Source organism: Colletes latitarsis, chromosome 11, assembly GCF_051014445.1.
Source record: "Colletes latitarsis isolate SP2378_abdomen chromosome 11, iyColLati1, whole genome shotgun sequence".
Classification (NCBI taxonomy): Eukaryota; Metazoa; Arthropoda; class Insecta; order Hymenoptera; family Colletidae; genus Colletes; species Colletes latitarsis.
In genome coordinates this window covers 9,326,609-9,350,443 of record NC_135144.1, presented here as the reverse complement: position 1 = coordinate 9,350,443, position 23,835 = coordinate 9,326,609, and the positions used below count along the sequence as shown (strand labels likewise).

General features: G+C 33.4%; 2 protein-coding genes across 2 annotated transcripts in view; one reads left to right on the top strand and one right to left on the bottom strand.

Moving 5' to 3' along the window:
• Mtpap (mitochondrial poly(A) polymerase) lies at positions 1-2,620 on the bottom strand. The gene is made up of 7 exons (XM_076776706.1): positions 2,474-2,620; positions 1,831-2,027; positions 1,468-1,710; positions 1,189-1,401; positions 914-1,125; positions 631-848; positions 1-561 (listed from the first exon to the last, which is right to left on the bottom strand). Exons 1-7 carry the CDS (start codon positions 2,586-2,588, stop codon positions 86-88), a joined length of 1,674 nt encoding a protein of 557 aa, XP_076632821.1. The 5' UTR covers positions 2,589-2,620; the 3' UTR covers positions 1-85.
• Positions 2,621-5,683: 3,063 nt separating this feature from the next.
• Pio (zona pellucida domain-containing protein piopio) overlaps positions 5,684-23,835 on the top strand; it is a 149,772-nt gene continuing 131,620 nt past the window's right edge. Inside the window, exons 1-2 of the mRNA XM_076777205.1 lie at positions 5,684-6,420; positions 12,678-12,715. Of these exons, the coding sequence (XP_076633320.1) occupies positions 6,390-6,420; positions 12,678-12,715 (69 nt within the window). The 5' untranslated portion in view covers positions 5,684-6,389. The remainder of the gene's footprint in view (positions 6,421-12,677; positions 12,716-23,835) is intronic.

Here is a 23,835-nt window from a genome sequence, read left to right as displayed (position 1 = left end):
TTTACAAATCACATGAATTGTAAAAAAAGCCAATTGTATTTACAATCTATGCTACATACAATAACACGCTTGTTTTGTTTACAAATTATTTTATTATTTGTTTTATTTTGTTAGGTTCATTCGTATCAGTTTCAATGTTGTTTTCATTGTTATTTAGTTCATTGTTTTTATTAATTTCAGCAACTTTCATGTTATTTATTATTATCGGTGGAGTCAATCCAAATAAACTCGGAAGAGTATTCATTTCCGATTTTTGCAAAATAGACAATGCATTTTGTAATTGGGTAATTATATAATTTAATGTATCCGTATTAACGTTTCTGCTAACATTCAACGTTGGTTCAAATGGATTGTAAATATAAAGGGGCGCACTATCTCTTTTCGATTTTACCTTTCCTTCTTGGATGCATATTCCATATAAACTAAATTTAAAGGTTGCATAATATTCGAAAAAACCATATAAAAGGGGAGACAAAGACTCTGTATTTATTTTTCTGTTTATGTGTATCGGTGGTATAAATGAAGATAAATTATTTTGTCTTGTAGCCGATATCTGTTTATCTAAAAAAAAAATATGAGTATTGATTTACTAAGACAAAGAAGAAAAGAATTATTTATTTTCATATGTACCTGCATAACTTAACTTATTTATGGGAGGCAATATATTTTCCTTCTGTAAATAAAATATTATTAAAAGGGTGAGAGAGAAATTCGTTATCCATCGTCCTGGTGTGGGATTTGTTATTTTTCTATATTGTGCCCATTTACGGATTGTGCAAACGAGTGGTTTGACCCGCCAATCCATTTCTCCATATATAAATAGCACTTCAGACATACGAATTGCAATCCTGTAGGATTAGTAGGTTTAAATGTAATTATAGTACACAGGAGACCAACAGCATGCGATACATACATATTGGTGACACAAAGATCGCATTGCATACTTGTATACACATTTGAAAACTTAATTATGGGAACACGAGCTTCGAGAATTTTTTGTATATTTTCAGTACCAGGAATAAAATTGTGTATTATTGTGGCTAATATTGATAAAAATTCCTTTTGTTCGTGTCTCTCGCTAAAAGAGTAAGGTTTTGAATGAACTACTAAATTTGATGAAATTTCCTGAAAAAGAAATTTGCTAAAACCAGCTTTTGATGACACAAACATATTACAATTTGCACTTACACTTCTATTTAAGTTGTTAATTTTACACACTAAGTCGAGATCACATCCTTTCTGTCCAAAACCAGTCACGGATGAGCCAAATGGTAGAATAGAAATAGTTGGAAATAATTTGTTGAGAGAAAGTTCTAATTGATAGGCAGTATAAAATCTCAACCTTGTTTCAATATCAGTAAACTTCATTAAATTATGAAGCTCAATCATTTGTTCAGAAATCTAAAACAGTAAAAAGTTTTACTACTTCTTAAATATAGTATAGTATTTAATATGTTAATACATTACAGGTGCTTGTGCTTTTAGATGTTTCCTAATTAATATAGTTGTAGGAAACGAAAGACAATATTTTGGAAATTCCCTAGAGTTATTTACTTCAGACTGTGGTTTTAAATATTCATCTTTTTTACTATGAAACCACAATATTGTTGTTTCCAAAGGAATATGTTCTACATCTTTCATATACTCAACATTATTGTTTATAAGTTTTATAGAATTGGGTGATGCAAATTCCACTAATACAAAATTGGGCTGAAAGCAATATCAAATTATACCATAGTAAATAATTGTCTAATGAAAGCACTTATGTTTAGTTAAGTAGCTTGTATATCGTGTAAATCTGAGATAAAATTGTTCAAAGTATATACATACGTAAAGAGTTTTTGTTACATAATGAAATATATTTGAAATCGTTCCATATCTTTTACAATAATCCTTAAACTCGTTAGCAACTTGATATGATTGTAATTGCACTAAAATACTTCTAGATGCTTGCTTTCGTCTATGCTCAATTTCATCATTAAACGATCTCGCTCTATAATTACTTATGGTATGTTCAAATAAGAGACCTATAAAATGTACTTTATATATTTTATTCCGTTTTGGCTACTGTTACCTATATGAATTCCATAATAGGTTAAAATTATTAAATGATAAGGACAACTGCAAAAATACTTAAGTAATATGATCTATAAGAATTAAGGGCAATTGTTTAAATTTAACATCTTACTTTCTTACAATTTAAGAAAGCAATGTTACAATTATATTATCAATGCTACCATTTGATATTCAATGTAAATATTTTGGAAATTATTAATTAGTTTTTATACCAATAATTGAGTTACACAAAAGAGAATTACGAAGAAATAATAAAAGTCGAAGATAAGTGAGAACACTTTGATATTAAGTTATAGTGTAGACATGAGAAATAGAAACGAAAACGTGATGAAAATACTACGATTGAGGTTATTTTGCTTCCTATTTTGTGAATTTAATTTTGTGAATACCTACTTACCACTCAACTTTTTCGTCTTTTTTGACTTAAATCTCCTTATGTTAACTGTATGTTTGCAATAAAAACTATTTAACAAAGGGCAATAATTTGTACAGACACGGTAAATAAGCGCCATTATTAAATTCTCTGCTTTCACACGAAACACGTGTTATGCGTATACGCGACCGGTAATTTATCATGCATACAATTCAGTTTGTACCAGTATATAAAATTATTTTCCAATAGATGTCGTTCAGTCAACGAGTAAGTACAAATTATGTATATTTGACGGGGCATCAAAAGTTAATTTAATAATACTAGATTAGGGGGCCAATTTATCCCGTTTTCCCCGAGGCAGTCCCTTTTTCTGGTCAAATTTTTCGAGGTTTCAAGTTTTATACCAAACGTTCTGCTTTTTTATAGAAATATGTGGGTAAAGAATTTTATTTCGTTTTTAGAGACCGGAAAGGGTACATTTATCAAAAGGTGGTAACTCTGTGTTTCGCAATTTCGTAAGTAAACTGTAGAAAAACTTTTTTACAAGTAAACTTTTTTACGACCGTAAACTTCTATACAAGTCTTTCATATAATTTTGATCCAAGCTTTCCCAAGCATTAAAAATTGCAGATTTTAATTCAGACACTATATTATACTGCTTCTCACCTTCATATAATATTTTGTTTATTATATCCCAAATGTTCTCTATAATATTTAGATAATCTCTATAGATATTTAGATTTTACAAGTGGTTAACTCAATATTCTTAACAGAAGTGATTAAAGATTCGTTACTATTCTTATCTCAGGAATGATTATAAACATGTAAGTGTAAGTACGGTTAGAAAACATTTTGCTTGAACGAATCGAGAAGAATCGGAGTCCACATCCCTCGAAAGGAGCGTGATACAGCATCTAAGCCAAGCGATGACGTAAATATAGGCTATCCTTTTCCTCGCAACATCCGCGACCGTTTTCCTTCTTTCGATTCGTTTTTACTACCCCTTTTTCGCCAGACTCCTGACGGTAGTGATGGCTTCGAGTTGCATCGAAACAACAATTTTTAAATTTCCTCGACACAGTCAGAAATTATACTTATTTACAAATTTTTGAAAAGGTTACATGGACTAGATCCGATCAATTTTATATATATATCGATGTTTAAAATTAACGACGTATTTTAGACAGATATATTCTTTGATAAACAGTCACCCTATCTCACAATTTAAACGGGAGGGAGGATTAATATAAGCAAAAATTATATCGTATGTAGAATGAGTATTTTTAAACTTAACAAATTTTCATTGAAATAAAGATTTGTTTATGCAATTTGAAGTATGGAAAAATTAAAATTTAATCTTTTATCTGAAATTTTGTTCGCTTTATTATTTTATAATATTTAATTATTAAACATTTTCTTGTCTTTTATATATTTAGTCGCAATAATAGAATATCACCATGATATATGCTTCCATGAACTGAGGTGATAAAATGAATTACTTATGCTAATTCATATAGTTTAGACATTTTATTTTAAGGAAAATTGCAAAAAAAAATTAAAACAAGATGATATACAGAACATACAAATAAACATATTTCGTTTTTATTAATATTAGCAAGGTTCTTATAACAGTTATTCAGACAAGTTGTTCATAACTATTTCAAGATTCTATTATAACTATTTATCTAAACCTATATTATAACAGTTTTTTAGCTCTGATACTCTTTTATACAATTTGAAAGACATCTCTATTTTTCTTTTTAAATGGAAATTAATTTTTGTCTATTAACGAAAATTGTTACGAATATAAAAACAAATTCATGTATTATTATTTTTGTTTTATCATGTTAAATAACGCCACCTTCAAATGACTTTTATTCGATCGACTGTATTTTAGAAGTAGAATAGGATTAAAAACAAGTAAATAAATGTAAAGTAATTATTTAAAATATTATATTTTTGACGAATATTCTGCTAATTTTAAGAAAAACATATAAATATAAGTGGAGATATAGAGAGATATGTATAAGGTGTTACTTTTATCTTCGTTATTTTTGTTAATATAAAAACATGTATCAGGACAAATATGTTTAGTTTGAATCTGAGAATTTATGTTTTTTTTTCCAGATTATTTTTTTCCGAGTTTTGAAAGTTATTGCCCTTTTTTGCACATTAACATATATTTTTTATAATGCAGCATTGTAGTACACGTTAAGACAAATTCAACGACCATGCTAAAATAAACCTTCAAATAACCTCGAGTGAAAAAATCATGTTAGTTTAAAGAGAGTTGAAAAATTCTACATTTTTGATTTTTTGTAAGTAATCAAATTATTTATTTTACAATAAATGCTGCAAATGGTGTTTATGGTTTATAGTATTATTGTAAAATAAATAAAACACTACACTTTCCGTCTAGACAGAAAAATCAAATGAATTTCTGAGAAATGAATCTTAAAAACGTATAAAATGTATATTTTCTAGATTACCAATCGTAATTTCACAAATCGCAATCAAATTCAAAAGGTTGTGAAACGATATAAGCAAAGAATTATTTTTGCATACAAATTTTATACATTTATGACATCTTTCCCCATAAATAATATTTATTTTCGTATCGAATGTTGAATTCAACGGTTGTTTCAGAAATATCAATTTCTGACTCTTTTTAGTACCTTTGAAGGTCTAACGCGAGAAAAAAATATACCTATCGTTATAGTGCTCTTCAAACGACTGTACTTCGTAAATATTGCGAATTCAAACAAATTGCAAACATATCTTCAACGACATATACTGTAATTATGATTTTTTTTTAAATTTTAGACAAGAATATCCCTTTAAATGCCCATCGCTATTTGCCACTTGTGGATCTATCAAGAAACGAAAGAAAAAAAGAATAAACGCAAGTGTCGCGCTCTAGCGGTCGATGGTTGTACCAGTACTCTCTCTATCACTTTATCCTCTCTCTCTCTCTCCTCTGAGGAAAACAACGTTGCGTGGATTTCTTTTCACCTTCGTTTATAGATTTTCCCAAGAATCTTACCCCCCACCGTTTTTCTCAAATTTGCCTCGTTGTTTCTGCATCTGTAGCGACGGTCTCTCTCTTGACAACTTGTCGCGCGTATTGGTCTCTCTTTTCGTGACTCCCTCTTCCGCGTGAATCGGATTCCCTCTACCACCGTCGCGGTGGGGGAGCATAGGCAACGGAGAACAGAGAACAGTGCAGTCTCGAGCCTCGCGTCGATCGTAACCGATTCTCTTTCTTGCGGCTCTATCCATGCTCGACTGCCGGCGGGTGTGTGTGGTGGTGCAGTGGCGTGAAAGATTTCACAAAATTCGCTGAACACGCGCGCGGGAAGATCAGGGAAACGTATTTCGACGAACGTGTCACTGTGAAATTAACAACAACGAGGAAGACGTACGGAGTCTAAGAGTATCAAGGGTATCGAATACCGCGATCAGCTGCAAACGTTTAAACTTTTATTTAGAGTCCTCATTACGGCGTGGATGTTGAATCTTTGAGATACTGAGTCCCGCTTACGAAGATAACGCGACTAGAATGATCGATCACCGGGATCATCGTGGATCAACGTAAGGAACGCGTGGCGTTCGCGAGACCAGTCCGAGCCAGGAGGTCCACCGCGAGTTTGGGGATGTCGACGCGCGCGAGACGGACTTTATGGCCGGTCAGGACGCGTGTTCGACGCTCTTCGACCAGTCAGATCTACTACCGGAAGTGCTGATGATGAATGACCCGGGATCCACGAGGTAGATCGAACTAGTGATCCGACGAACGAACCTGTCCGGTTTTGCTGGAAAGTGATCCGTGGATTGTTTTACTTGACTCTTTTCTCTTTCTTCACGCTCCACTCGTCGGTTGAGTAAGAGCTGGTGACAAAGGGCTTTCTTTATATCGCGTCGTGCCGTCGGACTTTGGGAAATGTTTCTTCGACCACCGACTTCTGAAACAGGTGAGCCACTTTTTAAATTGAATTACTCTACAAACGCCGTCAAATCGAGTCCGCTGGAATACTTTTAGCGAATATGCTGGCCAATTTTATTCCAACAGCCGATAGACCTATCCAAAATTCTTATCTATATGCATTACGTGAAAATAAAAATTTAAATTATGGAACAAAATATTTATCTCATAATGAACAAATATTCGTCGATCTAATCTTTAGTAAGCAAAAGTAGAGAACGTTTTCGGTTAATTTTTTAGCCCTCTTATGTGTTCGGCCACCCCTGGGAAAAATTTTAATAGGGGATTCTAGAGGCCAAAATAAGACGAAAATCAAGAATACCAATTTGTTGATGGAGGCTTCGTTAAAAAGTTATTAACGTTTAAAGCTTCGTTCGTACTGAATTTTTTTCTCGAAAATGCCCAAGATTTCGGGGGTATGTCTATTCACCAAAAATGATTGTAATTGACCCCCGCAACCGAAAATAATTTTTCCAAAACGATTTGAAATTTTTTTTTCCGTCGAAAAATTTCACACTTTCTCGAATTTTTTTCTAGAAAATGGGTAAGATTTCGGGGGTATGACTCTTCACCAAAAATAATTGTAATTGACCCCAGCATACAACAATATTTTTTTTAGAACGATTTGAAATTCTTTTTTTCGTCGAAAAATTTAGGCACTTACCCCCTGTCGATTTCTCTTAAAAACTCGTTTTTCATTTTTAATAAATTTGGTTGGCACTGTACAGAGAAGTTGTCTAATACTTTTTTGTATGTATCCATGACCTCTACTTCAGAAAAAAGTTTCATTGAAATATATTCACAATTGTACGAGTTATGGCTGTTTGAAAATTGGACTATTTTTATTGGGTTTTTCTCAGTTTACGGGGTCAAGGATCAACTTTTCGAATATTTTTGCAATTTCGACATATTCTTCATCTAAATACGCTAGTTTGCGTTTTTAAAAATTAAAATCATCCAATTCGTTCGGAAGTTATGACGTTTTAAAGATTCGCATGAAAATTCGGGCAGACATTTCTGGCCAGAAATTATATTTTCGGTAAGGAATTTTTTTCTCGAAACTGAGTAGGATTTCGGAGGTATGTCTATTGACCAAAAATACTTGCAATTGACCCCTGCAACTAAAAATAATTTTTCCAAGACGATTCGAAAGTCTTTTTTCACCCAAAACTTTCAGCACTTACTCGAATTTTTTTCTCGAAAATGGGTAGGAATTCAAGGGTATGTGTATTCACCAAAAATGATTGTAATTGAACCCCGCAACCGAAAATAATTTTTCCAGAACGATTTGAAATTTTTTAATTTAATTTTTTAATAACTTTTTAACGAAGCCTTCATCAACAAATTGGTATTCTTGATTTTCGTCTTATTTTGGCCTCTAGAATCTCCCATTAAAATTTTTCCCAGGGGTGGTCGAACACCCTGTATAAACCATCTGTCGAAAATGTTAAGTACATAAATTGAATAAAATGTAATCGAGTTATCAATCTGCACAATTTGAAAAATATAATTTCGAGGTTAAAGCCTTTAAAACGTGAAAAATCAACTATGAAATAACGTTGGAGGGTTTAAATTTACCAAAGAGCAGAGTTGGATAAACTTTATTAACGAATACCGAATACAAATTCATTTATAAATTCTTTTGTAAAGTAGAATCTATTAACGAATTCTTTAAACCAATATTCAAATGAGCAATGCCGTGGGCAAAAGTTAGTTTACGAGCGAATCTAACATTTTTATTTATTATTCGAGAATAAAATTTGTCAATTTTGTCGAAGGGCATCTTACTCCAGGTTCATAAAATATGTCTTCAACAGCAAAATCATCGTCATTTACTTTACTTATAGCTACTTTTCTCAATTGAGCGTCACGCGTCATTGTTTTCGCTTTTAGCTCATTGTTAGCAACGGAAACGCGAAGCATGTCCCACTTTTTCCGGTATGCGACTGCCAGCGGTCCAGTTTTCAATTTGTGGACTTTGATTACTTGTAACAACTCTGTCGTTACTTGCAAAATATTCGCCATTAGGTAGAACTACATAAGTTGCCAGCTTCATTCAATGTTGTACCTACTATACAGAGATGACTTGTTGGCTAGGCACATAAAAAAATTTCGTATATTTGTTGGTGCGTCGAAATAAATAAGATTGAAAATTGCTGTTTTAACGTATCGTGCGCGATTTCGACCTCGACGCGAATACCGTTCCACACGACCAGGAGGGGTTGCGAGGGCGGAGTGTTCAGGCATGCTTGAAAGGACTCGAAGGGGGGTGTGAGCGACGCGAGAATGGCTAACATCTGTGTAGAACGTGGAAGCAACAGTTTCCTTTCTTGAACGTCGCGCGGGGACACGTACGGAAAATGGCGAGGCGAACGGACAACAGCTGACCGGGTAATGTAGACTTAATAGTAGGGTGTTGTAATCAATTCACAACGGATTACATGTCTCTTAATAACCTCTGACCGAAATAAGGGACGAAGAGAATTTCTGACCGAAAATCAGACATGTGAGAGGTATTATAGAGAGATGACTAGTTGGCTAGGCACCTACAAACTAAACGGGGCAAGGGCAAGGAGAGACGGTCTTCGCGCCGCCTTATTCCCACCATAGAGGCCCACTCTGACGTCACGTTGCATAGTAGTAGGGTCCCCATGACCACGAGAAGTACTATTTATAGCTAGTATTTTGAGCGTACGGTTACGCCAGTGTCCCTCAGTCTTGTCCTATCCTACTCTGTCGCTATACGTTTCGTTCGTGTCCTCTGTCGCGCGATGGAATTGCAGTTGTGAGCGTCTCCGCCAATAATAACGCTGCGTGTGAGAGTAGGCGTTGCTATTACGCTACGGCCAATCGGCGTGCCTAGCCATCAAGTCATCTCTCTCTAGTTGCCGCGTTCTCCGAAGCACGTCCTGAACTCCCGCTTATTTAAAGAAACAACTAAATAACCGAAATTCCTCACCGATAAATTTCTCCATTATTGAAAGCGTTGTTGTAATTGTTCAGTTTTTATTAAGAAGCACGCGGGTATCCGTGTGCTTGTGCATTAAAGAAGTTGTCGGATTAATGCACGGATATTGTGGGATCGGAAATCCCAAAAAACCACATAACACCGGAGTAACAGCGCCATGGCAATGGCGACGTTGGTAAGACAATTAGCCAGTAGTACGAAGTTCGTGGGTTCGAATCCCGTACCTCTCATTTTTTCGTTTTTCTTCGTTTCTTACAATATATTAACTATGCCTGAAATATGTAGGATCATCTAATTATAACGAGGAGTTTGAAAAAAGTTCTTTCGAGGAACCTTGTTTTGAGACGACGTGTGTTATTATATAATCCTATTTCGGTCGTCTCAACGACCGTGGCCGTGATCGTGACCTAAATGTATCGATCCTCGACTCCCTCTGCTTAATAGTAGAAGGTTTAATGAAACAACGTTATGCAATAAAACCGCGCGAAAACGAGCACAAGGCTCGCGAAGCTCGTTCATCCTCGTAGTAGGTGGCGCGTTACCAAATACACGGCGGCCAAGGATCGCCCACATTCCCATGTTGAATAAATCGATTTTAATCGATCGAGAATTACGCCACTGGCTTTGTACAGGGAAGGGGAGGGGGAGGGGATGTAAAGGAAAGGAATTGTGACGAAAGTATGTCGACTAAGTAAAATCAATTGTTTGTTTTAATCTACCTAGTTAAAAGTTTGTTTCATTTAAACTGGTTAAAGTTGAAAAATAAGGTAGGTTTGTAATAATAGATGAAATGTAGCATATTTGGAGTACTAGAGGGTGGGAACAAATAAAATTGTACAATATCATAAGGAAATGAATAAATGTTTATATTTTAAAGTGTCAGTAGTAACGAAAATATAAAGTAACAATTTTGTTAGGGTTTCTGTCATTTTAATACTTTTGTAAATTGTACATAACGGGTCTCAAACGAAATTTTTTATTTTTGTTGTAAAAATTTAATGTTCAATTTTAAACTATTAGATATAAATAATTGAAAAATAGAAATAATCAGGTACTATTTTTAAATAAATTTTAGTAGATCGAAAGTTTAATATACGTACTTTTTGGCCACGGATAAACATTTGATACAGTCATATACCTGCTTTAAAAAAAAAGATATTGAAGTCGAACATTAGTTTTTAACGATACGTTCACCTAAACACTGAATAGGCTAGGTTGTGCTATGTACTTCGCTTAAACTACTATTTAAATACGTCCTGGGAGATTTGAGTTTGTGAAAACTTCAGATATTGGACGATTGAGAAAGAATGTTAAAAAGTAGAACATGGAAATAGAAAGGCATTGTGTAAAGATAAAAACGTTGAATTTGTTACAAGGTCATATTAAGTGGGCAGAAAGAGAATAGCTCTGAGTTTCGGTGAAAGGAATTTAAATTCGAAGGTTGGAATTGAAATTTAAAATTCGCTTTTGTTTTCTAACGAGAAAGTGATGACTAAAACTGCAACGATACCTACCAAACTAAATGATTTTATATTCCAGAGGAACAGATTTCGATTGCTGGGATGAAAAATAATGTTAAATACGAGAATTCATGTATCTGTATTCTGTAGGAAAAAGGAGTGTCGATATGACAAAATTAACACAAAAATTGTAAGATTAAGTACGAAATGTATAAATTAGGTTGTCGAATGGAAATATTGATCCAGAAAATTGATCACAATTCATATCAACAAACAATTGTATTGGGCTATTTCGTAACAGTACAATAGCGCGTATATCTATGACTATATCAGTCTTACGCAGGCAGTTGAGAAGTCGCCGAGTGACTTCAAATTACGTGATGACCATACAACTCTTCCTACGCGTCGCTGACGTAACGGATGCCGCTTTAAATGTGAGGAAAAAAGTCTTAATGAAAAAGTATTTCCTTAGTCTAAAACAATTAAATGACATATCAGAAGTAACTTTTTCCTATAGTAAACGATTTTGCGGTACAGTGCATGTCTTAGGATTGATTTATAGTAGGGATGTTCGATTCTTGCAAGGAGAATCGATTCTTAAATGAATTCTAAATTGAAACTAGAGTTATATGAAGCTTTGAACATTTAATATCGTTTTTCTCAAAAAATATTGTCTTTATGACAAAAATCAATGGGGCATAAAATATGCATTTCAACGAGGTCTACAACTTTAATCTAAAGTATTTTTCAAAATTCCCATTATCTCCAGAAGTAAATAAAAAAAACTATAATTTTTATGGTTTTTTTATGGTTTTCGCTATGAAAATAGAATTTTCGGCAATTTTCACTATCATACTCGTAATCAGCACGTCAAAATACGTAAGAATCCAGAGTGTAAAAAAAATCGGTGATACGTCCTTTTCGGAAGTACGCCCGGAAGATGAAAGGTGGAGGTTATGACGGCCCTGCGTTTCCAAGTGCGCCAGCACGAGATACGATCCTGGCCGTCCTGGTCTCTGCGAGAAAAGGTGGAAGGGTAGAACGATGGTGGCAGAACCTTGCGGGATGTCGATCGACCAGCCTCGTAAATCCCGCGATTTGTGTTGTCGCGACGCCGCGCGTCGCTCGTGTACATTCGAGAGTCGAGAAAAGCCGGTGATGTAGTGAAAATGGCGTCCGTGTGGAAGGACTGCAGTGAAACACGGTGGTCCGGTGTGCTCGATATCGTTTCGTGCACCGACCTTTCCTGCTGCTCGAAAAAGTGAACGTTGCGTTAAGTACTTATGTTTGCCCACCTCCGCGAAACGCCGCGTCGCTTTCTCGTTGAACCCAACACCCGGTGGTTCTACTAACCACCTCGAAAACGTCCACCGTGTCCTTTGCAAACCAGCCCTCGAACCCCTGTGAACTTCAACCACGCGATGTCGCGAAAGACCGAACGTTCGCGTCTGTGATTCGCGACAAACTCGTTCCATTCCCATCAAATGAAATGTGACTTTTCGTAGACACGATTACCAACATGATCCCAACTGCTGAAACGGGACTATTTCACGAATGGAGAACGATAGTGCCGGGTTTTACAGACGTTAGTATAATGGGGATCGATGATCGATAGATCGAAGTCGGTTACGTTGCGACCAAAGACGTTTAACCGGATCTATAGAGTGAATGCGTCGAGTAAAAAGGCGTTTACGCGGCTTTTTCGAACCGATTTTCCGCGTTCAGTGCAAGTGTTCTCGCGCGAGAGACGTTTGCACGGTCGATCGTACTCATGGGAGTTCGACCCAGTTATTAATAAGACTTTCTCTTTTATTTTAGCCATGGACTGGCGGGGAGTCGCACTGGCGTTTCTGTTGGTAAGTTAACAGACAAATCTTCTATTTACTAGATTTTTATCGATCGGCAACATTATCCTGCGAATGGTTTTTTCAGGGCTAACGTCAAAGCGCCTTTGTACTTAAGGGGTAATATACCTTTGGAAGGTTTAAGAATAGGTCGAAATTAAGAAATGTATATAACGATTAAAATTAGTTTTTTTTTAAACAGAAGTCATTGTTCGTACAACATTGTTGGCACAAAGAACAGTGTTTTCAAAAATAACTTTTATGGTACCAGGGATATCTTTGTTAACCGCGATCTGAAATAAAAAATAAAAATTGTATGTCGAAGTACATGTATAAAACTAGTGCTTGTCACAACCAATTTTGAAAATATTGATTACTTCTATATTGTTGGTTTACAAAGCTGCTTTTATTTATAAAAAAAAACTAATCTAACTATAGAAAATTTTTCTGGAAATTTCAAGAAAATTGCGTTTAAAGTTTCACCCTTCTACCCGATGAAAAATTGAAAGAAGTACTCTTTGAGGATAGTACTATCAAAAAATGATACAACTCAAAAATCCTAATAAAAGTATGTAACTCTTCAAAAGGGATTTAAAGGGGAAAGGTGTTACTATATTTTTCAATTACTATATTTTGTTGTAATCTGTTCTCATTTCATGTTCCTAATCTTACGTAGCGAAGTTCACATACTGTTTGGTAAATTTTATTCATACTATCCTGTAATGTTTTGTTGGAAGCAGTTTCGTAACTTCGGTTCTTTCTTTCACACCAGCTTATCTTAATAATCGTCGTACTCTTTCACTGTTGATACCTCTATCATTACACTCTTTTAACCTATTCTTTACTTGTATGACATTGTTAATTTCATACGTCCACATAAAGCTAATTGTACGATGCTTTATCGTAACAGAAAATTTTACTTTTCTTGATACTTTTGCAAACCTTTTTCTTGTATTACTGTATGAGAAACGTATGTCTCAATTTCTTTAATAATTCCATTTATAACACTTTGAGCGATTGACTTCATTCAATAACTAATATAGAAAATTTTATTTAGTAATTTTATTTAATAACTTTTAGTTATTTTTCGTTTTACGATTAAATTGGTCCATCGATTCCAAACTTTATCATTTCGTTGATAACTCATTGATTTAACTAAATTAATTATTACTTTATGTAATTCTGTATTTTAATCTCTTTAATCTTATACCCTGGTTATATATTTCTAAGTTATCTCGAATTAGATATTTGGAGTTTCGATGTTAGATTCATAACCTCTGTGGTCTCACGAAATTCTAGTATTCAAAATGTCGCAGTAAATTTATTTACTTATTAATTAGAAAGTCTTAACTAAGAAATGGAGAATATGAAAAGGTTCTGGCCTACGGTATCGAGTACTAAATTATCTAATTTGTCACGAGTCGATCGAGAGTATTGTTGGTCCGTTGAACAGCTGGACAATCGATTCGCCGAGTGCCGTCCATTTTCTTTCGATTTCGATTTCGATCGCCGCAGCGAGTCGAACTCGCGTGTGCGTGCGCAATACTTTCTCTCGTATCGTGTCGTACAAGAAGCAAGCGTGGCGAGCTTAGTATGTTGGCAAGGAATGTGGCAAATTATGTAATCCTTTGTTACCACAACATCTCGCAAAACCGTCTGCCGGGAAATTGTGCCGAGTGGCCACAATATTTTCCATGCTCCGTAATTTTTCCACTTGAAATTAGCGCTAACTGGCTCGCAACGACCCGCTCAAACTGTTGCTTTAATATACCAGACAGAATTGCAGTTGAATTTATTCTTGCGAGGGGTACTTGAGATATGAAAGTAACTGAGTAACGTGGAACTACGCGTATATTAAAGGCAACCAACGACTTTTACTCTTTAAAAGTACCTAAAGCGAAATTTTCATTTGTTTCTGATTAACGACATTTTTTTGCACTCCTAATGAATAGTAAAAAAAAAGTAACTTTTACCAAAAGGTTTATATTAATATTTCTTTATTCAAAACTTTTTTGTTAGCTTTGTTCTGGCTGGTTTTGCTTTTGGCTTTTGTATCTTCTTCACTATACTTTATACAATTCCTGCATCTTTTAAAAATGTAATCTGAAATCAAAAATCATATTCTCGTGACTCAGGACACTATAATATTCGGCTACCCCTGGGAAAAATTTTAATGGAGATTTCTAGAGGCCAAAATAAGACGAAAATCAAGGATACCAATTTGTTGATGGAGGCTTCGTTAAAAAGTTATTAACAATTAAATTCAAAAATTTCATATCGTTCTGGAAAAATTATTTTCGTTTGCGGGGGTCAATTACAATCATTTTTGGTGAATAGACATACCCCCGAAATCCTACCCATTTTCTAGAAAAAAATTCGAGAAGGTGTGAAATTTTTCGACGGAAAAAAAAAAATTTCAAATCGTTTTGGAAAAATTATTTTCGGTTGCGGGGGTCAATTACAATCATTTTTGGTGAATAGACATACCTCCGAAATCCTACGCACTTTCGAGAAAAAAATTCCTAACCGAAAATCTAATTAGGTGCCTAAATTCGACGAAAAAAAAAATTTCAAATCGTTGTGGAAAAATTATTTTCGTTTTCGGGGGTCAATTACAATCATTTTTGGTCAATAGATATACCCTCAAAATCCTACCCATTTTCTAGAAAAAAATTCGAACAGGCACACAAATTTTCGATAAAGTTAAAAAATTTCAAATCGTTCTGGAAAAATTATTTTCGTTTGCGGGGGTCAATTACAATCATTTTTGGTGAACAGACATACCCCCGAAATCTTGCGCATTTTCGAGAAAAAAATTCAGTACTGGGCGGAACTTTAAACGTTAATAACTTTTTAAGGAAGCCTTCATCAACAAATTGGTATTCTTGATTTTCGTCTCATTTTGGCCTCTAGAATCCCCCATTAAAATTTTTCCAATGGGTGTCTTACAAACGAAGTAATAGCTCGCATAACTTGCTATATTCTATAATACAATGTCTGAATACTGAATACTAATTTGGCATTAAAATCAGACATAGTTTTGTTTAAAATATTCAATACAAGTGTTGTGAATTATACAAACATGTAAATAGTATACTTTTTTAATGAGATATTTTATAGTAATATAATGTACAACAAAATATTTACTTTCTTTGTTGTGAACAAAATTACATCTTGATAAGGTAAAAATTGTACAATGTTATATTAAAAAATGAAATAATGTAAAGTATGGTATTTAAATTAAATTTGATATTAAATTTATTTTCATAAACTTTATTTATTTACGGTTTTGTTTTTGTAAAGACAAAGGTAGATTGAATTTGTAATACCTACATCCATCTTACATTTTATTAAAATTATTATTATATAGTAGTTAATCGACAGTAAATGGTATTATTAATTCTATAACAAAATTCTTGATTCTATCATAACGAATTTTTTATTTCAATATTTCATTAATCAGATTTATTATATACTTGACTTTCTGTCTGACTGCGATAATTAACGTATAATTATGTACTATGTCAACGACCTCGCCAATTTCAAAGGCTTTGACGTATGCTGAAAGTGGAAGGTCACTGATTGTTCTAGAGTACAATTAAATTAAAACTATTGTCCTTCAGTCTCAGTTTTCAAGGTATAATTATCAGAAACCCGAGTTATCGTACGATACGAATTACATCTTTAGTTTAAAAATGATTTATTAATTGTTATTGTTTTGTACCCAAGCCATTACTTAACAAGGGCATTTCATAAGGTTCCAGTAGCTTTTTAGTTATTTTTAGGGAAAAAGTACTATCGCTTCTCAGTAAAGAATAGAGTTATATTTTAATTAACTAGACTGACGGTTTCTTTAAGGTTTGAAAAATAATATTAACTGAAATCTTCAATGTTAGGATTCATCGTTTCTCGATCCGCCATTTTGTGTTTGGAGAAAAACACTCGTGTCGTTTTGTAGGTTATTTTCTTCCACAAGTAGGTACGATACGCATCGAATACACATACGATTGTTTTTTTCGCTTGTAACTAGAATTATGAGCTTTCTTGTTTTTATATTTTAATTAACTATAAAGAAAACCAGACGGTTCCTTTAAGAATCGAAAAATAATATTGACTAAAATTTTCAAAGTTAGGTTTCATCGTTTCTCGATCCGCCATTTTGTATTTGGAGAAAAACACTCGTGTCGTTTTGTAGGTTATTTTCTTCCACAAGTAGGTACGATACGCATCGAATACACACACGATTGTTTTTTTCGCTTGTAACGAGAATTATGAGCTTTCTTGCTTCATGAGAATGAGTTCTCTTGGGATGAAGGTTAGGAGAGATAATTTGGGAAAACGGTCGTTTCTCCCATGATAATCACGCTAAACATCATGTCGGAAGACAAAGCGATGTTCTCTTGACAAAGACCGGCGGGTTTGATGTCGTTAACCTGTTCGGAAAGTGGTAATCTCGGGCTTGTGCAACGTTTAATAATCGACAATTACGATTAAACTTGGGTTTAACACCGATTGGGACCGCGACCGGTTCCCTCAAGTGCGCGCAATTAACTAAAACGGCAGAATCACTGTTATTCCGACTAGAACTGGCTAGGACGGTTAGTCTTGCTCTTCAAATACCATTCTTTTCGTTTTTGAAGCTCGTTGACTTCGAGCAAATATTCCGAAACAGATTTCATCATCTGGAGATAGTGAGTGTTTGACAAGAATTGAAAAAAAAGGTAGCTCTAAAAAGTTTCGAGTACGTCGCTTGAAAGTGCAAATAATAAAAAGTAATTCTAGGAATTTTGCAGTAGTAGTGAGTGGGCTTCATTGATTTCTAAATGGATTATTTCATTCAGATTACTGACGGTTAGTCTTGCTCTTCAAATACCATTCTTTTCGTTTTTGAAGCTCGTTGACTTCGAGCAAATATTCCCAAACAGATTTCTTCTTCTGAAGATAGTAAGTGTTTGACAAGAATTGAAAAAAGAAGGTAGCTCTAAAAAGTTTCGAGTACGTCGCTTGAAAGTGCAAATAATAAAAAGTAATTCCAGGAATTTTTCAGTAATAGTGAGTGGGATTCATTGATTTCCAAATAAATTACCATTTTCCGTTTTCCATAAATCTCTACCTTCACAATTTTGACTATGAATATTAATATACAGAGTGTTCGGCCAACCTTGGGAAAAATTTTAATGGCAGATTCTAGAGGCCAAAATAAGACGAAAATCAAGGATACCAATTTATTGATGGAGGCTTCGTTAAAAAGTTATTAACAATTAAATTCAAAAATTTCAAATCGTTCTGGAAAAATTATTTTCGTTTGCGGGGGTCAATTACAATCATTTTTGGTGAATACACATACCCTTGAATTCCTACCCATTTTCGAGAAAAAAATTCGAGTAAGTGCTGAAAGTTTTGGGTGAAAAAAAAGACTTTCGAATCGTCTTGGAAAAATTATTTTTAGTTGCAGGGGTCAATTGCAAGTATTTTTGGTCAATAGACATAGCTCCGAAATCCTACTCAGTTTCGAGAAAAAAATTCCTTACCGAAAATATAATTTCTGGCCAGAAATGTCTGCCCGAATTTTCATGCGAATCTTTAAAACGTCATAACTTCTGAACGGATTGGACGATTTTAATGTTTAAAAAAGCAAACTACGCGTATTTTGATGGAGAATATGCACAAATCACAAAAATATCCGAAAAGTTGGTCCTTGACCCCGCAAAATGAGAAAAACCCCATAAAAATGGTCTAATTTTCAAACAGCCATAACTCATACAATTGTGAATATATTTCAATGAAACTTTTTTCTGAAGTAGAGCTCATGGATACCTACAAAAAAGTATTAAACAACTTTTCTGTAGAGCGTCAAACAAAATTACTAAAAATGAAAAACGAATTTTTAAGAAAAATCGACAGGGGGTAGGTGCCTAAATTTTTCGATGAAAAAAAAAGTTTTCAATTAATTCTGAAAAAATTATTTTCGGTTGCGGGGGTCAATTACAATAATTTTTGGTGAAGAGACATAGCCCCGAAATCCTACCCACTTTCTAGAAAAAAATTCGAGAATGTGTGAAATTTTTCGACGGAAAAAAAAAATTTCAAATCGTTCTGGAAAAATTATTTTCATACCCCCGAAATCTTGCGCATTTTCGAGAAAAAAATTCAGTACGTGCGGAACTTTAAACGTTAATAACTTTTTAACGAAGCCTCCATCAACAAATTAGTATTCTTGACCTTTGTTTTATTTTGGCCTCTAGAATCCCGCATTAAAATTTTTCCCAAGGGTGTCTGAACACCCTGTATATTAGGTCTACTGTAAAGTTCTGGCTGAATTAAAGGGTTACATCAATGTAACACCCTTAAAAATACAACAAACTTAGGGAATTAATTCTGATAGAATTACTAATACTACTTATTGTATCTATTTTGGGCTATGTATTAATATTGTTCCTAATAAGTATACATTTAAAATTAAATAAAAAAATATTAATATAGTTGTCAGAAATAAATTAAAATTTTGTTCATAAATTATACAATATTTATTAAAGCGTAATTAGTGTCTATTTAAAGAATAAAACATTTTTAAACGTTTTCGCTGCTTTTTTTACAAAAATCTGTACTGTTTTTATTTATATCACCAAAGTTACTATTTTTCTAAGCACGTGTTTAAAATTTCAAGTTAATTCATTAATTACAGCCGGAAATATCGTGTACACTGTTTAGGAAAATATCGTAAATAAAAATCTCGTCTTTTTGTAATTGTCACAGTGGTGTAGCTTCTTAAATTTAATTTATATATTTTAAAGTAATTGTTCTGGATTAGAGGGCGCCGTAGTAAAAGGGTTGAAAAATTGTTGCGTAGAAATGATCGTTGAGGAAGCAGAAACGTCGAAGTAATTCGCAAATATTTGCGCGAGCGTTTCGCCTGCACGAAAAGGAGAGACAATCCGTTCGGAACAGCCACGCCCACTTTTACTCTATGTTCTTTTAAATATCTGGCTGAGATCTATCCCGGAGAGGCTGGAGCCCGTTTTCACAAACGTTTCACTGCGGTAGGAGACTCGATACCGGAAGTGCGCCGATAAATGCTCTCTTACGAGCAATTCACACGTTCACCAACGCCGGAAAACTGCGCGTGAACTTTCGTCCTGGAAAATAAACCGCGGGTGTTTCCTTTTACTTACATCGAAACTGTTTTCCATTGGTTCAGGATGTGCTTTCTTCTCGAATGTATTTCAGAGCTTTTTACTACCTTTTTAGCTGGGGAAATTCATCGAGGAAATACATTGACCTTCGTCGCTGATCATTCTAAAATTATTTAACAACTACAAGCAAACTATTAGACAAAATTATAAATTCACCTCTCTTTTCTCTGATATTAATTCTTCCTTTGCAGGATTATGTGTATGAAGATACATGAAAAATAATACTGGGAAATAAATTTTTGTATTATTTGTATGTATAGTAAATTATTATGACTATTCAAGAAAATGCTGTTTTCTAGTTGGACAAAAGTATAAGTTCACCTATAGAAAACAATTTATGTAATCTAAAATTATAGCAAAAAATAGTTTTTAATAATTAATCGATGCTGTTCTGTGATTAATCATCAATTGGTAATTTATTATCTGAGATTTTGGTCATTTTCTTTGTTAATGTTTCACTAGCTTGCTTCTGTACATGTAATTTGAAGCTATGGAAAAAAGTGTAATTAATAAAAATTGTAGCTTGCTATAATAAATTGTTTTTTATAAGTATATTCATACCTTTGTCCAATTGGAAAATGTAACTTTTCTAAGTAGTCAAAATAATTGTGTATACATGTAAATAATACAAAAATTGATTTCGTAGTATTATTTTCCATGAATTTTTATGTAACAAACAGAAAATAAATAATTTCAATCATAAATCACAGAAAACGCCAAAAAATTAGGTGAACTTATAATTATGTCCTGCAGTAAATTTATAATGAATTTAAATTTTAGTATTTTGAGCATTTTGTGGCAAAGAACTAAACAACTTTTTTTATCGAAATATCCCATATACAGGCTGTTTGACCACTCATGGGAAAAATTTTAATGGGAGATTCTAGAGGCCAAAATACGACGAAAATTAAAAATAGCAATTTTTTTGATTGATGTTTCGTTAAAAAGTTATTAAAAAATTAAATTAAAAAATTTCAAATCATTCTAAAAAAATTATTTTCGGTTGCGGGGATTAATTACAATCATTTTTGGTCATTATACATACCTCCAAATTCCTACTCATTTTCGAGAAAAAAATTCCTAACCGAAAATATAATTTTTGGCCAGAAATGTCTGCCCGAATTTTCATGCGAATCTTTAAAACGTCATAACTTCTGGACGGATTGGACGATTTTAATGTTTAAAAAAGCAAACGACGCGTATTTAGATGAACAATATGTAGAAATTGCAAAAATATACGAAAAGTTGGTCCTTGACCCCGCAAAATGAGGAAAACCTCATAAAAATGGTCCAATTTTCAAACAGCCATAACTCGTACAATTGTGAATATATTTCAATGAAACTTTTTGCTGAAGTAGAGCTCATAGGTACCTACAAAAAAGTATTAGACAACTTTTCTGTAGAGCGTCAAACAAATTTATTAAAAATGAAAAACCAATTATTAAGAAAATTCGATAGGGGGTAGCTGCTGAAATTTTTCGGCGAAAAAAAAAATTTCAAATCGTTCTGGAAAAATTATTTTCAGTTGTGGGGGTCAGTTAGAAGCATTTTTGGTGAATAGACATATCTCCGAAATCCTACCCACTTTCTAGGAAAAAATTTGAGAAGGTGTGAAATTTTTCGACAAAATCAAAAACTTTCAAATCGTTCTAGAAAAATTATTTTTAGTTGCAGGGGTTAATTATAAGTATTTTTGGTAAATAGACATATCCCCAAAATCTTACGCATTTGTGAGAAAAAAATTCATATAGGTGGACAAATTTTATTAATGATTTTATTAATAACTTTTTAACGAAGGCTCCATCAACAAATTAGTATTCTTGATTTTCGTCTTATTTTGATCTCTAGAATCTCCCATTAAAATGTTTGCCAGGGGTGGCTGAACACCCTGCATATTTATTGACATTTGTGGAATCTGTACGAACTGTTTTAAAGTAAAATATTAATAATATCATTTTGCCTGTATATAGTTAAATGAAGAGAGACTGTTAATTAGGATGAGTTGGACTATAGCAGGTACTAAAATAAAAATAAAAAGCAATCATTACAAAAATGAAAACGTTTTGAAATTTAATTATTGATTTTTTATTGTTTCTTATCATTCTCGCTCAAAAAAATATGAAAAAAACAAGGAGTTGGACACAGGATATTGCACATTTAACTGTTTTTCGTGAAAATGTGAAAAGAATGAATCGATTGTTTGAAAAGTTATGAGTAAAATACATCCTTTATCCTCTATACGTTCACCTGTGAAAAAATTAGTAACATTAGATTCCAATTCTAGTAGTAAAATTGTTAGAAATCGCCAACGTTGATCTAAGGCGTGAATTACTCTCGATTTTGGACCTAGTTTAATTCTTTCCTTTTTGCTCGAAGGATGAATTCCGACAATTCAGATTGAATCTAAAGGAGAAGGTAAGTCTGGTAGAGAAATATCGCGTGTTATTGCCTGGCGTGCTGATTCAAACACGTTCTACCCTAAAGCGTACAAGACTGACGTCATTGAAACACTCTCACATGGTGATACAGCAATCGCTCAGAGACGAGTGACTAATGTGATTCGCATTACGGCATCAGGATCGAGCGATGGGAGACGTTTTCAAGGAGACCCCTGCCTACGCTAGATCCGTGACCACGTCGATCCGGTTACCCATTGATCCACTTGATACTTTGGCTCTCCAAGATGAATTTTAATTAGGGATGGAACATTCGATTTATCGAAGCCTTTTAAACATACAAAACTTTTGAAATTTTCGAAATTCCCAATTTTATCCTATTTTTGTGATTTGTTACTCTCGAAATCTAGCTAAATAATCATTTGTACGAATAACGAACGAGAATATTGCAACAATATGAATTTATTTTTATTTGACTAATAATTACAAACTGAAAAATTACTTAATTTGAATTTGATGATATTTCAATTTATTTTAAAATCATTTTCAGATTCGTACCCTGTTCTCTCCGTTTCCATAATTTCTGGAAAATTTCAGCTTCCCGAATTTTTTTCTCGAAAGTGCGTAGGATTTTGAGGGTATGTCTATTCACTAAAAACGCTTACAATCGACTCCCGCAACTAAAAATATTTTTTCCAGAACGACTTGAAATTTTTTTTTTTCGCCGAGTTTAGGCGATTTTTCTTAAACATCTGTTTTTCATTTTTAATAAATTTGTTTGACGCTTTACAGAAAAGTTGTTTTATACTTTTTTGTAGGCATCTATGGGCTCTACTTTTTCCCACATTTTCAATCCAATATATTCATTATTCTAGGAGTTATGGCCGTTTGAAAGTTAGACTATTTTTATGGGGTTTTTCTAATTTTACGGGGTCAAGGAACAACTTTTCGAATATTTTTAGAATTTATACATATTCTACACTAAAATCCGCGTCGTTTGCCTTTTTAAACACTAAAATCGGACAATCCGTTCAAAAGTTATGACGTTTTAAAGATTCGCATGAAAATTTGGGCAGATATTTCTGGCCAGAAATTATATTTTCGGTAAACAATTTTTTTCTTGAAAATGCGTAGGATTTCGAGGGTATGTATAATGACCAAAAATGATTATAATTGCACCCTGTAACTAAGTATAATTTTTTTAGTATGATTTAAAATTTTTTAATTTCGTCTAAAAATTTCAGTATCTACTCGAATTTTTTTCTAGAAAATGGGTAGGATTTCGGTTGTATGTCTATCGACCAAAAACGATTGCAATTGACCCCCACAACCGAAAATAATTTTTTTAGAACGATTTGAAAATTTTTTTTCGCCGTAAAATTTTAGTACCTACCTACTTATCGATTTTTCTTAAAAATTCGTTTTTGAGTTTTAATGATTTTGTTTGACGCTTTACAGAAAAGTTGTCTAATACTTTTTTGTAGGTATCCATGAGCTCTACTTCAGAAAAAAGTTTCACTGAAATATATTCACAATTGTACGA